The 16,449-nt window shown below is 41.6% G+C and overlaps 1 protein-coding gene across 6 annotated transcripts in view; it reads right to left on the reverse strand.

The window, feature by feature from the left end:
• dpf3 (double PHD fingers 3) overlaps positions 1-16,449 on the reverse strand; it is a 137,349-nt gene that overhangs the window by 60,321 nt on the left and 60,579 nt on the right. For all 6 annotated transcript variants that reach the window (XR_010975752.1, XR_010975751.1, XM_068039790.1 and 3 more), the window contains exons 2-5: positions 15,878-16,038; positions 14,334-14,441; positions 4,305-4,432; positions 1,877-1,969 (exon numbers count right to left, since the gene is read on the reverse strand). Coding sequence is in view for 4 of the 6 variants with exons in the window: in XM_068039790.1 (XP_067895891.1) it covers positions 1,877-1,969; positions 4,305-4,432; positions 14,334-14,441; positions 15,878-16,038 (490 nt within the window). In the remaining 2 variants the exon portion in view is untranslated. The remainder of the gene's footprint in view (positions 1-1,876; positions 1,970-4,304; positions 4,433-14,333; positions 14,442-15,877; positions 16,039-16,449) is intronic.

Raw genomic sequence — 16,449 nt, forward strand, 5'->3', positions numbered from 1 at the left:
AGGAAATATTTAAAAGGCAGCAAAAATTTCCCTAAGTGATCAGTAGTACTGTTTGCAGCACTGAGATAGAAACAACTGCATCAGATCTCTGGTGGCTTATATATTACAGCATACCATCACTTCAAGAATTTGCTGTTCAAAAATGGAAAAACACTAAAGTGGTCATACTCATTCTAAATTACTTGTTGTGGTGCACATCTGTCTATATCTTTAAAATAAAGGGCAAACATCAGCTGTTTCAGCCAAAACAAAGTGGGTTTACTGGTTCACGTTTTCTGCTTCTCAGACTGAAGAAAGCCTCACAGCTCCAGCGACCCAGGTTCAATTCAATCTACTGCCTGTGCGGAGTTTGCAAGTTCTCCCTGTGACTGCGTGGGTTTCCTCTGGGGTGCTCCGGTTTCCTCCCATATGCCAAAGACTTGCGGGTTAATAGGTAAATTGGCCATTGTAAAAAATTGCCCCTAGTGTAGGTAGGTGGTAGGAGAATTGAGGGAAGGTGGGAATGTGAGAGGGGAAAAATTGGGATTAATATAGGATTAGTATAAATGGGGTGGTTGATGGTCAGCATGGACTTGGTGGGCCGAAGGGCCTGTTTCAGTGCTGTATCTCTCCATGACTCTATGTAGTGAGAAAACTATGCAAGTTTACGCATGCAGTGCTACTAATAGTTAGGATAGCAGCTAGTGCTGGGCTACACTATCTATGTATATCAGAGGGTGAAAACTGCCAAGGTTCAGATCAAACAATATATGGCTCACTGACAGAAAATGTCGCTGGGGCATTTGCGTGAGAAAATGGGACTGGAAAGCAAGAGACTCAGCGCCACCGATGGCACCTTCACCCAAATGAGCCACCAGGAATAGCAGCACTTTTTAAAGAGAATATCCAAGAGTATTCTGAAATATGTGTATTTCCTTTGTGCGACATACTGCAGAATCCCTGGATACAATCGATCAACCGTGCTTGCAATAAGCTAATCAGGAATTTCAGTCCAGCCCTCAAAGCTTCAGTAAAAAATAGTTTCATTAAAAAACTCCAAGAATTAAGAAGCAATTCTGCACCAAAAATCCCCAATTATAAAATAGGTCACTTAATTTGTAGCATTTGAATCAATCCTATGTTGTAGGAGTAAAAAAGTATTGATTCAATTGTATAAAGCCTTGGTGAGACTGCACCTGGAGTATTGTGTACAGTTTTGGTCTCTTTTTCTAAGGAAGGATATACTTGCCAGAGGAAGTGCAATGGAGATTCACTAGACTACTCCCTGGAATGGTGAATTGTCTTATGAGGAGAGATTGCAGAAACTGGGCCTGTACTCTCCAGAGTTTCAAAGGAAGAGAGGTGATCTCACTGAAACTTACAAAATTCTTGCAGGGCGTGACAGGCTAGATGTAGATAGGATGTTTCCTGTGACTGGTGAGTCAAGAACAAGGGATCACATTCTCAGAATAAGGGGCAGACCATTTAAAACAGAGATGGAGGAATTTCTTTACTCAGAGGGTGTTGAATCTGTGGAATTCTCTACCCCAGAGGGCTGTGGAAGCTCAATCATTCAGCATGTTCAAGACAGAAATTGATAGATTTCTGGATACTAACGACATCAGGGGATATGGGGATAATGGGGGAAAATGGCGTAGAGGTAGATGATCAGCCATGATTTGTTTGAATGGAGAAGCAGGCTTGATGGACCAAATGGCCTACTCCTGCTCCTATTTCCTATGATCCCATGATAGCTTGTTTAAAACTTGTCAAATTATTTTGCAGAAGCAAAGATGAAAAGCAGTAAAAACAATGCATAAATACACATTTTAAGAATTGAAAAGCTGAAGTCCAAATCTACTTGTATAAACTTGTAATTTTTCTGCATTGTGCTTACCCGTCCTCTGGGTTTGTTTTTACGCTTTGGGACATCATCTTCCAAGTCTTCTTCCTCCAAATCATCTATATTCTCCTCATTCTCCAAAACCCTCTGTAGTCAATAGAAAATGCAACTATTAGGACCACCCAGAATCCCACAGCATAACCTCAGCAGTTTTCAGCAACCATGCTTGTGATTTCCAAAATGTTTCACTTCCAGTACAAGCCGTATCACAGAGGAGCATTTAGTTTACATTCAGAAAATGAGGTGCAGGGCCCATGACCAGCGCGCAGGCCACCATCCTGAGCCAAAGACATGCTTTTGCTTACCCCTAAAGTAATGGGGTTTGGGAAGTCAATCAAACTTTTGTTCTTTTATTTTTTTCCCATCCCCCTCTGCTTCCCTTCAACAGGGCCCCTGGTTACACAGTTTGTTCTAAGTGTACACACCCACAGAGGTATATGTTGGTGTATTTGTTTTTTTGTTTAAAAGGACCATCCAGAACAAAAACTCAATTGAAAACTAATGAATGCAAAGGTCCACTTACTGAATCTAATTTATTCGGGTATCCTGCAGAAAGGAACCTCATGGAAACAGATTTCATTTTTGTTCATGATAATCAAAAGGATTCTCGACTGAAACTGAACCAATAGCTTCTGCAGAAGCTGCATGAAATAAATAGCACTTAGAAAAATAAGCAGTCCAGATGTGTATGGACGTCCAAGGTAGCAGTCACAGCAAGTTTAACCTCTGTATGTCATTACAGAATTCTAAAAGGAGTGCTTGGCAATCATATATGTTGGATGTTGTGCAAAGCACCCGCTGCATTTAGTTTTCCAAAGTGACCCCAACAAATTCTTGTAAATATCAACGTTTGCAGGTCATTGATTACACAGAATTCCAGATGGGAGTTCCAAAGGTCTTGGCCAGTATCCCACAAGCCTACAGATTGAGGGACTGGTTTGTGGGGGTTGGGGGGGGGGGGTCCGCCTTAGTGCTGAAGGGAGTTTGTTTACTGAAGTAAAAGGAATTTGATAACCCAAGAGTGGGCATCATTTATTTCAACTGCACCCCCAGGATAAGTAATTCCTTCTCCAGGTATATTATTCAGGCATACAGGAAGGAATTATCTACTGAAGCTGAACAGTCATGTAGAAGGTGCGGTTAGTAAAAGTAGCTCTGCTGTCAAAAGATAGAATAAAAGAATGAAACCTTCTACCACTGGATACGAGTGTACTTCCAGCTGTGACCCACTTGGCTTGCTGGGGGTGGGGGTTGGAATTGAGAACAAGTGCGCATATACAAAGGAGACAAAGTGCTGAAAAAATTTATCCAAAGTGAATAGAATCTTGGAAGATAAACAATCCAAGTCCAACCCCGGATACAATTAGAATCATTTAAACAAGGATTTTTGATGTTTATTTAAAATACTAAAGATTGAATCCGGTGTTCCATTCCAAACAACAGTAGAAAATGACATGAGACTTGCTGATCAACACCATACTCTGTTAGAGAAAGGTAGAGTAAGGCAGGGCAAGTTAGTTTCACAACTCTGATTACTTTATGAAATGTACAAGACCTTAGAAACAATGGGCAATTGTAGGATCTCAAGACACGATACATGGGGCAGACTGGGGGGTGCTGGAGGAAAGCAAGATAGAACTGACATGTGAACAAATTTCCAAATGGCTCATCCCAGCTTTGCCAGGCCTTGGTACTCGTCTGCAACAATTACCATCACCACTCAAGAGTTTCTGTGCAGGAAAGAAGTGAAGGAGAAAGGAGGAGGGGTTGGTTTACATCATGATAAATCAACAGAGACAGACAGCACACAGTGCCATAGAGCAGAAACCTACACCCCCTCACAATCTTAGTCAAGTGGTGGCATTGGATGGGGTTGAAAGCTCAGAGAGTGCAGCACCCAACTGTAGAATAATAGTGGACACAGGAAATTTGGCAGAGTAGTCCAGGCTGGACAATATCAAGCAGCAAGCCAAGGAAAGCATAGATGAATAAAAACAAAAAATGCTGGAAATACTCATCAGGTCTGGCAGCATCTGTGGAGAGAGATGCAGAGTTAACGTTTCAGGTCAGTGATGCTTCTTGAGAACTGATTTCAGATTTCCAGCATACGCAGTATTTTGCTTTTATTAAAGCATAGATTAATGCTGTTGGATAAAATGTTCAACTCTCAGTAAACAGTGAAGCAAGGCATGTTTGGGAAACATACCACATTAGCATGCCAAGGGAAAAAGAAATTACCAAAACAAAAAAAAATTAAAACAGAATTAAGCCAATTCAAAGTTTATCGACAGGAGGCTGATTTCCCATTGATATGATAATTCCCGCGAATATAAAGATCCGTTAACCTTCATGTAGAGATCAATAAGCCGTTCTTTGCAAACTGCCATAGGGCGTCATTCCCTAAAGGGATAAAACGACTGACCTGAATTTCATTGAGGGCTTCATCGTCTTTCGATTCGTTTCTTTTCTCTAGTGCCTCCCCACGTAGCAGAGCTTCCAACGCCGTCCCCTCAGCTGGCACACCATCCTTTTTTAAGGAGATCTCTCCTTCTGCATAAAGGGAAAATATACATAATATAATAAAACCCTCGAACTGAGTTCCGGGAAAGATGAACACAGATTTGAGAGGCGATAGCACGTTCAAGAACTTGAGAGGAAAGGGAGGTTGGAGATGGGGGTGGTAGTTTGCAATGATGGAGGGGTCAAAGGGTTGTTTTTTGTTCGGTTGGGTGTTGTTGAAAAGATTCAAATGGGTGGGGGAAAAAGGACCTGAGAAAACAAAACTGTTAACAATATCAGCTAACGTGGGGTCCAGGGAGGGAAGTTGGATGGTCAGTAGTTTATTCAGAATTGGGCCGAGTGTGCTGTAGGTGGGATTCAGGGACAAGATGAGCTCAGAGAAGGAATGAGAGGAGATAGGAGAGAAACCAGAGAAAATACACACAAGGCATTTGGAGGGGTCTATGAGCATCAACAAGGACTAGCTGATGTAAAATAACAGATGAAATCTGACTTGCGTTTTTGTAACTTAACTGATTACATATTATTAACAGCACAGAAATTTGTCCATGCCAGTGTTTATGCTCCACACAAGCTTCCTTCCACCCTTCTTCATCTAACCCCATTAAACATAAACACAAGAGGCAGAAAGAAATACAAGGTTATCCAGCTTCTCCTTTAATCAATGTTAGTTTCCTCAACTACTACTTGTGGTAGCATGTTCAACATTTTAATCATTTTCTGGGTAAAGAAGTTTCTTCTGAATTCCTCAATGGATTTGTTAGGGAATGTCTTATATTTATGATGCCTAGCTTTGGTCTTGAAGTTCAAGTCTTCAGAAGAAGGAATTTTCCTCCACACAAGATCAGGGGGCAGGTTGTTCAACCTTGCCTGTCTAAGAGCAAAGACCAAAGTATGGAAAGTCCTCGTCAGGGAACTCCTCTTTGCTGACGATGCTGCATTAACATCTCACACTAAAGAGTATCTGCAGAGACTCAGACAGGTTTGCGGCTGCCTGCAATGAATTTGGCCTAACCATCAGCCTCAAGAAAACAAACATCATGGGACAGGACGTCAGAAATGCTCCATCCATCAATATCGGTGACCACGCTCTGGAAGTGGTTCAAGAGTTCACCTACCTAAGCTCAACAATCACCAGTAACCTGTCTCTTGATGCAGAAATCAACAAGCACATGGGAAAGGCTTCCACTGCTATGCCCAGACTGGCCAAGAGAGTGTGGGAAAATGGCGCACTGACACAGAACACAAATGTCCGAGTGTATCAAGCCTGTGTCCTCAGTACCTTGCTCTACGGCAGCGAGCCCTGAACAACGTACGTCAGCCAAGAGCGGTGTCACAATTCATTCCAGCTTCGCTGCCTCCGGAGAATCCTTGGCATCAGGTGGCAGGACCGTACGACCAACACAGAAGTCCTCGAGGCCGCCAACATCCCCAGCATATACACCCTCCTGAGCCAGCGGCGCTTGAGATGGCTTGGCCATGTGAGCCGCATGGAAGATGGCAGGATCCCCAAGGATGCATTGTACAGCGAGCCTGTCACTGGTATCAGACCCACCGGCCATCCATGTCTCCGCTTTAAAGATCTCTGCAAACGTGACATGAAGTCCTGTGACATTGATCACAAGTCGTGGGACTCAGTTGCCAGGGATCGCCAGAGCTGGCGGGCAACCATTAAGGCGGGGCTAAAGTGTGGCAAGTCGAAGAGACTTAGCAGTTGGCAGGAAAAAAGACAGAAGCGCAAGGGGAGAGCCAACTGTGTAACAGCCCCGACAACCAATTTTATCTGTAGCACCTGTGGAAGAGTCTCTCACTCTAGAATTGGCCTTTATAGCCACTCCAGGCGCTGCTCCATAAACCACTGACCACCTCCAGGCGCTTACCCATTGTCTCTCGAGTCAAGGAGGCCAAAGAAGTAGTAGTAGTTTTGGTCTCCCCAACAAGTGGGATCATCATCTTTCTAACTATCCAAGGAAATCCATTCATAATCTTAAAGGCCTCTATCAGGTCACACCTCCTCTTTTCTAGGGAAAAAGAATCCCAGTCTGTTTAGTCTTTCCTGACAGGTATAACCTCTCAGTTCTGGTATCATCCTTGTACATCTTATTTGCATCTTCTCCATTGCCTCTACATTTTTTTATAATATGGATATTAGAACTGTTCACAGTATTTCAAGTGCGATCCAACCAGCATTCCACACAAGTCAAACATAACCTATGTTTTTCAATTTTAACCCTCTAGAAATGAACCCAGTGCTTCAGAGTTAGCAAGTCAGGATGGCACAGAACACAAGAAATAGGAACAGGATTAGACCTAATGGCCCATCAGCCTGCGCCACCATTCAAAACAATCATGGCTGATCATAGGGTTCAACTCCACTTTCCCGCCCACTTGCCATACCCCTCGATTGCCTGAGACATCAAAAATCTCTCTATCCCAGCCTTAAATGTATTCAACGATGAAGCATCCACAATCTTCTGGGGTAGAGAATTCCAAAGATTCACAACCCTTTGAGTGAAGTAATTTCTCCTCATCTCAGTCCTAAATGACCGGCCCCTTACCCGGAGACTGTGCCTATGTTTTAGATTCCCTGACCAGTGGAAATAATATCTCAGTGTCTACCCTATTCAGCCTCTTTAGCATCTTATATGTTTCAATGAGATCACCTCTCATTCTTCTAAACTCCAGAGAATACCGGCCCACTTTACTTAGTCTCATCATATGACAATCCTCTCATCCCTGGGACCAATCTATTGAACTTTCGCTGTACTGCCTCCAATGCAAGTATATCCTTTCTTAAATGTGGAGACCAAAACGGCGCAGAGTATTCCAGATACATCTCACCAAAACCCTCTACAATTGTAGCAATACTTCCTTATTCCTGAAAGTACTTGAATCCCTTGCAATAAAGGCCAACATGCCATTTCCCTTCCTAATTGCTTGTTGCCCCTGCATGTTAACTTTCCACGTTCCTTGTACAAGTATACCCAAGTCTCTTTGAACATCAGAGGCCATTTGATCCATCTAGTCCATTCTGCTTTGTTTGCTTTTTATAAAATGGCCACATTGACCTACATTACTACTTTCAGTGATGTGTGTATCTGGACTCCTAGATCCCTCTACTCCTCTACCCTATTTAGACTCATTTTTCTAGCAGTTTATGGGCTCCTTATTCCTCCTACCAAAGTGCACCACCTCAGACAAAACTATGTTGAAATTCGGTTGGCATTTACACACTCATTCTGCAAGTTTATTCATGTCTTCCTGTATTTTGTCAGACTTCCTCAGTATTTGGTGTTGTCTGCAAATTTTGAAATAATACTTCTGAATACAATCCAAATTATTTGTATAAATTGTGAATAAGAGTGGTCCCAGCACCAATCCTTGTGGAACGCCACTTCCCACCTTTTGCCAGTGTAAGTAACTACTTTTAACCCCGACTCTCTGTTTCCTGTTTTGTAGTTAAGAATGAAGAAAGATATTACAAGTAATGGAAGGTAGGTGACAAATAGCATGAGTTTTAAAAGCCTGAAGATTACAGTAGGAAAGAAGAACTGAAGCGAGGGAGATGTGTAGTTCCACTGCTTTAAGTAAAAGCTGAACATTGTGCAGTGCTGGGACAGAACGAGTGAGGATGCAAGAAGGAGGAAGGGCATGTCATGCATCATTATCCCAGGGCTTTAAAAGGAACAAGGAAATGAAGTTCAAGGGAGCAATCACCATCACAATAAAGATAAAGCCTGCAACATGGAGATGAAGCAAGGGGAGAAAATGGTGTCCAGATATTCTTTAAATACATATGCTACATGGAGCATTTCTCCAAATTTAAGGCATATAATTTGGTTCTGAAAATGTTGAAGATAGCACAGGAAGAAAATGCAAACCCATATATATATATATATATATATATATATATATATAATGTGTTCAAGGTAGTTCTTTTCAAACCCATGGACAAACTGATGCTACAGAGGAAGTTTCTTAAATGCAATGAATGCAACATAGCAATCAGCATTTAATTTATTCCATAAACAAAATCCATAACCACTGATTATGCTGCAACTTAATGTTGTTTAGCATTGTTATATGTGCTTTTAAGTATTAAATATTTACACTGGAGTTTTTTTGCTGAGACATTGCTCAGCAAATTGCTATATTGAAATGTTTGCGAAGGAAATGCAAAAATCCTGGTGTGGACAAGACTGCATCTATTTCAGGATACGCTCTAAACCTTCAGGCAGAAATGCTTCCCCGCATCCCCCCACTCTTCCTCTCCCTGGGGTCCCAATATTAGAATAACCCAGCTGTAACAGAGCAATCTGTCATCTGCTCTCAGAGTAGATTCTGTCAGAACAAAACAAATCTGTCGAGCACAATAAAAAAAAGAGTAAATTAAAATGCAAAAAAAATCAAAGCAGCCAACGAAACACAGCAATGGAAACCATCAAAAGAAGATAGCATAAATATTTGATCAAAAGCCATTAAAACAGGGTTATTTACTAAATAGTAAAAATGAATTTCCCTACAGAAGCCCAAAAGCAGCATGAGATGTAGGCACTGCAAGCTGGAATACAAATACATCCAGGCTTCAGTGACAAAGTGACCTTCAAAATGGAATACTGGGTATGAGTGGGCAGTCGCCAGACAAACAGCCACCTCCTTCCCAGTAAGCAACAAACCAAACTACCTTCAGCAGCTGACTCCATCCACAGCCGATTGTTTGCTGTAGAGCAAGAGGCAGGCAGTATCATATTTGACCTTTACAGAACGACAACACAGAAGGAGGCCATTCGGCCCATTGTGCCTGTGCCGGCATATCTAAATAATCCTGATCCCCTGCTCTTTCCTCATAATCCTGCATTTTTAATCCCTTTGGCATTACAAAAACAGCTCTTCGCCCCAGTTAATTACAACACAGCAATTTATTCCCTTTCAGAAGATATAAATTATTAAAACATGTACAACTAAATAAGTTACAAGTGTCTTTGAGAAAGGTAAAAATTGTAACTGCACAAGAGTTTTGGGGTTGGGTGAGGGAGGTAACCACAAAAGTGAGAACCATTGAGAGCTTAAGCATTCTAACAGAGAAGCTTACAGATTTCCAAAAATGGTGTGTGTAGAAGTTCAAGTAAAAACAAAAAAACTTTTCATTTTAATAAACAAAAACTAACTTCAGCAGCAGTGACGTCTAGAATTATTGCAAAATGCTGCATTTTATATACTTGCCCCCAGCCCCTCTGAGTTTTAAGATTTTAAGTTTAATGCCCTTAAGCAGCCTAGTGATGGAGTGCAATTAAAGTAGAAGGATCCACATTTGTGCTTCCTACTTGGCAGAAGTGCCTTTTTTCTTTAAAAAAAAAAGGAAGGAAGCAGCTCCATAGTGAAGTTATTCTGCCCCGTTCTCTTGCATTTACAGCAGTTTAACAGCAGGATTCACTGCAGCAGCAATGATGGAGCAAAAAAATCCCAAGTCAGCGATAAATAGGTCTGACTTTGTGGAGCTCAATAAAAATTGAGTTCAATTTATCAAGCCTGGGCTCCTTTGCAGCAATGAGGCTGAACTGCACACAAAAAAGTTACATGTACCCACAATATCAATCCATTCTTCCTTCCTGGCCACTTCTTTGAAAAAAAAATTCACAGCTAAAACAACCAGCTTATGTAAATTGAAGGCAAAAGATATTGAAAGGGGAGGAGTCGCAGTGAGGAGACAGGGAACTACTTGTTCTACACTGAATAAGCTTTATATTGAGAGAAAAAAAAAGTGGCCCGCTCTTCAGACAGAGCAGCCAATAACTTCAACTGCAAAAATAAATAACACAATAACAATAATCAAAAACAGCATCAGACAAATTATCTGCAGTAGTCAGATTGATGCCAAGCAAAGTTCTTTCAAATAATGGAAGCTCTGCCTTAAACAGTCTACATTTTATCAGTGCAAAGGACATCACTGATAGATCAGATTGGCTGTTTGGTTAATTCACTACAGAACCAGCTAAAAAAAAACCTGAAGTGAAGGCAGGAGAGAGAAAGCAAGCAAGAAAGCAAGGGAGAGAGAGAGAGAGAGAGAGAAAGCAGTTAAGTTTTCATTGCATTGTGATATTTTGGAATATTAAAAGCCTTTTGCCATTTTGAAATATGTCAAGCTCCAGGTTTTCAAACATACTGTTGAACTTCTGTAAAAAGCACCCTGATAATGATGAGAACTATGATTTAAAGAATGCAAGGTCACTACTGATATGCAATGGATTGCCAAACTGGGTTGTGAATAATTTATTTCCCCCCACCCACCACCAAGCCAAAGTGAACTGGATATTTTTCCAGCCACTGCTGTACAAATATTGCACTTTACGAAGCACCATGAGACAACTAAGCATGTCACAGTCATACTGGCACCTAGTTTGTGACCAAGACAAAGCTGTTCAGGTTTCAGATTAATAACATTCTTCCTTCAGTAAATAAGGATAAAATCCATCTCTTAGGTTTCAACACTAACGTCAACTGTGAAAGTGGTTCTCAGCATTTGGTACATTCTGAAGGTCAGCAGACAACCCACCGTCACAATCCACAAAGGCACTTACAGCCAGGGGAACCTGGGAGGCTTTAAGAGCACGTAGTGCAGGTATTTGATCAAAGATACTATTATCCAAATGCTCAATTTAAATGTCACTAATGGCAAAAGTGTCAGTTTGCTTTCCTTTAAAAGGTATAAACAGAGCAAATTTTTTTTTTTATGTACAATTCCAAATTTGGCTAAAATAAAGCGGCTATTTCCTCTCTCAACCCTGCCAGCATATTGTCTTGTCAATTTGTCAGCTGGGTTCACTGAAGACAATGCTTATGGCACGTGACATCAAAAATGTCCATTTCTATTTTAGAATTAGTGCTTTGCTAAAGGGGCAATACATTCTATTGAATTGTCCCATAATCACAACATACTTTAAAAGGGGAATTTCAGCTAACTTAAATATTAGTCTTGATGTATTTCAAGAGCATTCTTCGAGTTAAAACTGCAGCAGCAGGTAGTCTATAGAAGCTTCCTTGCTCAGATATCATAAGTTTCTGCTCCAGTGATGTCAAAGTGAAGTATGGTCTTCATCTCAGTGCCTCTACAAATGTTTTTAGGAGATAAGGTCTCAACAATATTAGTGTTCTTAGGCTAAAATTATGCTCAAATGATGGCTCAAAGTAATTGCATGAGCTAGCTGGAGTGCTATTGGACCATCTTAAAACCACGAGTGTTGAGGGTTTGGCAGAGTGTTGGGTCCCTAGGGTTGATAATGCTCATTCCTATTTAGTTACCTTGCTGGAAGGTGTAGACGTGATACAGCACCTTCAGGATTGGGGTAAAGAGTTGAAATACCAATCAAGATGGCAGCAACAGCAGAGCAAATATCTCCTTTAAGACATACATGGACTTGGGTAAAATGGGCAACTTGCACAGAGTCACCTGAGCAACTAAAGGAACAAGATACATTATTTGACCAGGGGAACATCATCTCTAGTCCTGCAGCACAAAGCAGGAGGCCAGAAATCATGTCAAACTTCATTGCATCATCAAGAAACAAGCTGAAAGATTTCAAAAATCTAGGGCTATGCAGGCCCATAAAAGTAGCATCCTAAAAAAAAAGTTTCTTTAAAAACAGAGCATATGTTTTTATATTAGTGAATTATTAAAAGTTTAATCACAGTGTATTACCACATAAACAATACTGGGTTCCAGCTCTCTCACCTCATCCATTGACTTGAAATGCTAACTCTAGGGTTAATTTCAAGCTCCAAAATCAGGTGGGTTAGGGTCAGGTGTGAGGTTAAAATGTTAAAAATTTGAAACAAGAACCCAACCCACCTTGAACATGGCCACATCTGGTTTTAACAGAGGCAAGACGCGAAGTGGATGACCCAGGTGGCAGGTCGGTCATTGGAACCTTTTCTTTCCCCCCCAGTGTTTCATTTTTAACCACAGGTCAGCCAGCAGGGAAACCTAGCAGGTGAAAGGAGGCAAGACAAGCCGGACCTATCAGGTAAGTTTCTTTACAGCATTGCTTGTGGGTCAAGAGAAGCAGAGTGTTTCCTCCAGGCCCAACAAGCTAACCCACCTTAACTATCTCCCCAATTCCCCCCCAACCAGCCCTGTCCTGTGATTATTGATCCCTCCGCCCCACCTCCAACTTGCCCCCTGACCCCACCATCTCTCCCCTGCAATCTCCAACCCTCCCAACAACACACTACCCAATTTTCTATCCCCAATAACCACAAACCTTACATGAGTCTAGGCTGTAACCTTTCCTGGAGAACTTGCCCAGCCAGCAGACAGCCAAGCCAATCAAGCAGATTGGTTTCCAAGCAGGAATACATTTTCATTTAGTTAAAGTGGAAAGAAGCACTTACACAAATATGTAGTGATTAGAGGTCTGCTTTGGAACATTTAGTGTGAATTTCAAATCAAAAATCATGAGTCAAATACCCTTAACTGACTGAAAACAAAACATAGTTAATAACTCTTAAGTTTCAGAGTAGACTAATCACAGAGCTCTTGAAAGGGCGAGGAGAAAGTCTCAAGTGGCTTGTTTTAAGATATAAAAGGTCACGTACTCATTATTGTCCATATATCCAGCGCCGCTATTTATAGGTTTATACTACAATCATGCCTGTGCCAGATCTTTGGCACAGCTATTCAATTAGTCTTACTGCCCTTAGCTTACCCCACAACCTGACAATTTTCTCCTTTTCACATTTTTATCCAATTCCTTTTTGAAATTTACTACTGAAGCCACTTCCACTGCCCTTTAAGGTGGATCACAACTCACCGTCAAGAAATGTTCTCATCCCACCTCTGGCTTTTTTGGCAATTAATTTAATGTGCCCTCTGTTTCCAGTGGCAGAAAGGTCAGTAACCTTTATCGCAAGAGGATTTGAGTACAGGAGTAGTGAAAGCTTGCTTCAATTGTGTAGAACCTTGGTTAGACTGCACCTGAAGTAGTGTGCACAGTTTTGGTCCCCTTACCTTCGGAAGGATATTATTGCCATAGAGGGAGTGCAACGAAGGTTCACCAGACTTGCTCCTGGGATGGAGAGAGTGCCTTACGAACAGAGATTGAGGAAACTGGGCCTGTATTCTCTAGAGTTTCGAAGAATGAGAAGTGATCTCATTGAAACCTACAAAATACTTAAAAGGGATAGATAAGCTAGATGCAGGCAAGATGGTTCTCCTGGTTGGGGAGTCTAGAATCGGGGACACAATTTCAAAATAAGGGGGAAGCCACTTGGGATCGAGATGAGGAGAAATGTCTTTAATCAGAGGGTTGTGAATCTTTGGAATTCTCTACCCCAGAGGGCTGTGGAAGCTCAGTCATCGAGTATGTTTGAAACAGAGATTGACAGATTTCTAAATGTCAATGACATAATGGGGTATGGGGACAGTGTGGGAAAAAGGCATTGAAGGGGATGATCAGCCTTGATCATATTGAATGGTGGAGCAGGCTCGATGGGCTGAATGGCCTACTCCTGCTCCTATGTTCCTAACCAGTTCCTCCCTTTACTCAAGGAACACCTCTATTAAACCTCCCCTTCACCATCTCGGCTCTAAGAAAGTATACTTGCATTGTATATTTTTCTTCAATAAAATAATAAAAGGGAGGAATTTCATGCCTGTTGCTATATTATGCAGACAGGTAAAAGTCAAGATTGCGGGACTACAACATAAAAGACTAGACAAAGCAATTTTGTTAGACGTGAAAAAAGCAGCAACCAAATCACTGTCTTAATGCAAAATTAAATAACTCCCACATCCTCCTCTACCCAATTCAAATAAGTGCAGTTTACATTGTAGTGCATTTCACAAGTTGTTTTTTGAAGCAGTTGTTAGATAACATGAATCCACTGCTGCAAAGAGAGACCATCAGATTTCAGCACCTCATTAAAACACACTCACCAAGCTTTATTTCACATAGCCTGAGCCTCGGGTCTTCAGGGGGATGTAAGCGTCTCTTCTTTCGCCAGCAGCGTGCAGGGTAAGTGTACAACTGTCCTGGTGCCAACCCTACAAGACATGTCGTGCCTGCATTAGAACCTCATATGCATGTGGCAGGTCATTAAAAACATTTGTTACAATGTGACTCATTTTCTCTTAAAACATTTTGTTCAGAGATTTTCCTCAGAATTACTGAAGATGCACATAGCACTGAACAGTGGCATGGATTGCCCCAAACACAACCCCAGGTATCAATGGTGGCTCCATGAAAGCAGAAGCTGGAGAGAAGAAAGGTTGGAGAACAGACCTGACACTAGCTGGGGTGGACATCACCTCTTACAAAAGATGGCTACTGCAGGGAATTCAGGGCTGGAGTGATCTCTTAGACTAGCTTCAGTTGCCAAAATGGGTCAGAGAAGAATTTCCCAGATTTCTTCCCCCAAATTGGCCTCAGTTTTTTTTTTTAAGTCTGTTTTCTTGCTTCTCCCAGGAGATCACCTCGTTTCAATAAATATATATATATATATATATTGTGGTACACAGGTTCTCTCAATCGAGAGAGACAGGCTGGATGGAGCACAGTCTTCACCAACCCATCATTATTCATAGTGGGTTAGTATGCTGGTACTGCAAGTAATAAAGAAGGTTAATGGAATGCTATCCTTTATTACGAGAAGAATTGAAAATAAAAGTAAGGATGTTATACTTCAGTTATACAGGGCATTGGTGAGACTACATTCGAATACTATGTGCAGTTTTGGTCTCCTTATTTAAGGAAGGACGTGAATACGTTGGAGGCGGTTCAGAGGAGGTTTACCACATTGATACCTGGAATGAGCGGGTTGTCTTATGAGGAAAGGTTGGACAGACTGGGCTTGGTTCCGCTGGAGTTTAGAAGAGTATATAAAATCCTGAACGGTTTTGACAAGGTGGATGTGGAAAGGATGTTTCCTCTTGTGGGTGAGTCCAGAACTGGGGGCCACTGTTAGGGGAAAATTAGGGGTCGCCCTTTTAGGACAGAGACGAGGAGAAATTTTTTCACTGAGGGTTGTGCGACTTTGGAACTCTCTGCCTCAGAAGGTGGTGGAGGCGAGGTCACTGAATATTTTTAAGGCAAAGGTAGATTGATTCCCTGGCCTAACAAGAATCAAAGATTATTCAGGGTAGATGGGAGTGTAGAATTCGAGACACAAACAGATCAGCCATGATCTTATTAAATGGTAGAGCAGGATCGATGGGCTGAATAGCCTCTTTTTGCTCCTAATTCGTATGGTCATATATGTTCCCAAAACACTTCAAGTCAAGCCTCTCAGCAGTGGCTCTTAAGTGGCATTAGCAGCAGCCTGGGAGAAGTGAATGATTATCTGTACTCAAAGACCTAAAATTGTGTGCCAGAATTTAAAACCCACAATTATGGGAAACTATTGATATTTGTATTAAGTATGCGTGTGTCTAATCCAGCACTAAAAATTAAACTCACAGCTTTCAAGCTAACACTAACACACCTGGGCCTCTGTGCCTCTTCTCCATCCAAATGTAGCAATTATTTTGAGCAACTCCAGTCTGAGAGTCCAAGAACGGCAGGCGGACACTGCGCTCTGCACACAGGCGGGCATTGTAATTCCGACAATGTTCAATGGCTTCCTTGTAGAACTGCTCTCCTAGTCTATACAAACACAAGGAGAAATTCACGATTAGAGAAACATTCAAATACAAACACACGCAAAAGCACAAAGACAAATATTTCTGTACGAAGCTTACATTAGTCTAAAGCAATGTTAAGGATGTATCAGGTAACTGTAAAATTGGAGGGGGTGGGTGGGCGAGGGGGGTAGCATTAACAAGTACCCTCAAGGAGAAGTTCATCCTAGTGTTAAAGCACTATAGGTAGAATTTATGCTCCCGTAAGAAAATGAAATCTGTGAATTCTGATTCCAAGCAGCTGAACACTATCCTGTTCCTGACGTGTCATTGACACTGACATTGTCCCAAGTTTGGTTCTAATTTGTGCTAGTTTGCTTTGGTACATGACAGTTTGACCTCCAGTACAGAAAGCTGTGGGTTCAAGCCCCAGTCC

This window comes from Heterodontus francisci, chromosome 9, assembly GCF_036365525.1.
Source record: "Heterodontus francisci isolate sHetFra1 chromosome 9, sHetFra1.hap1, whole genome shotgun sequence".
In the NCBI taxonomy this organism is placed as follows: Eukaryota; Metazoa; Chordata; class Chondrichthyes; order Heterodontiformes; family Heterodontidae; genus Heterodontus; species Heterodontus francisci.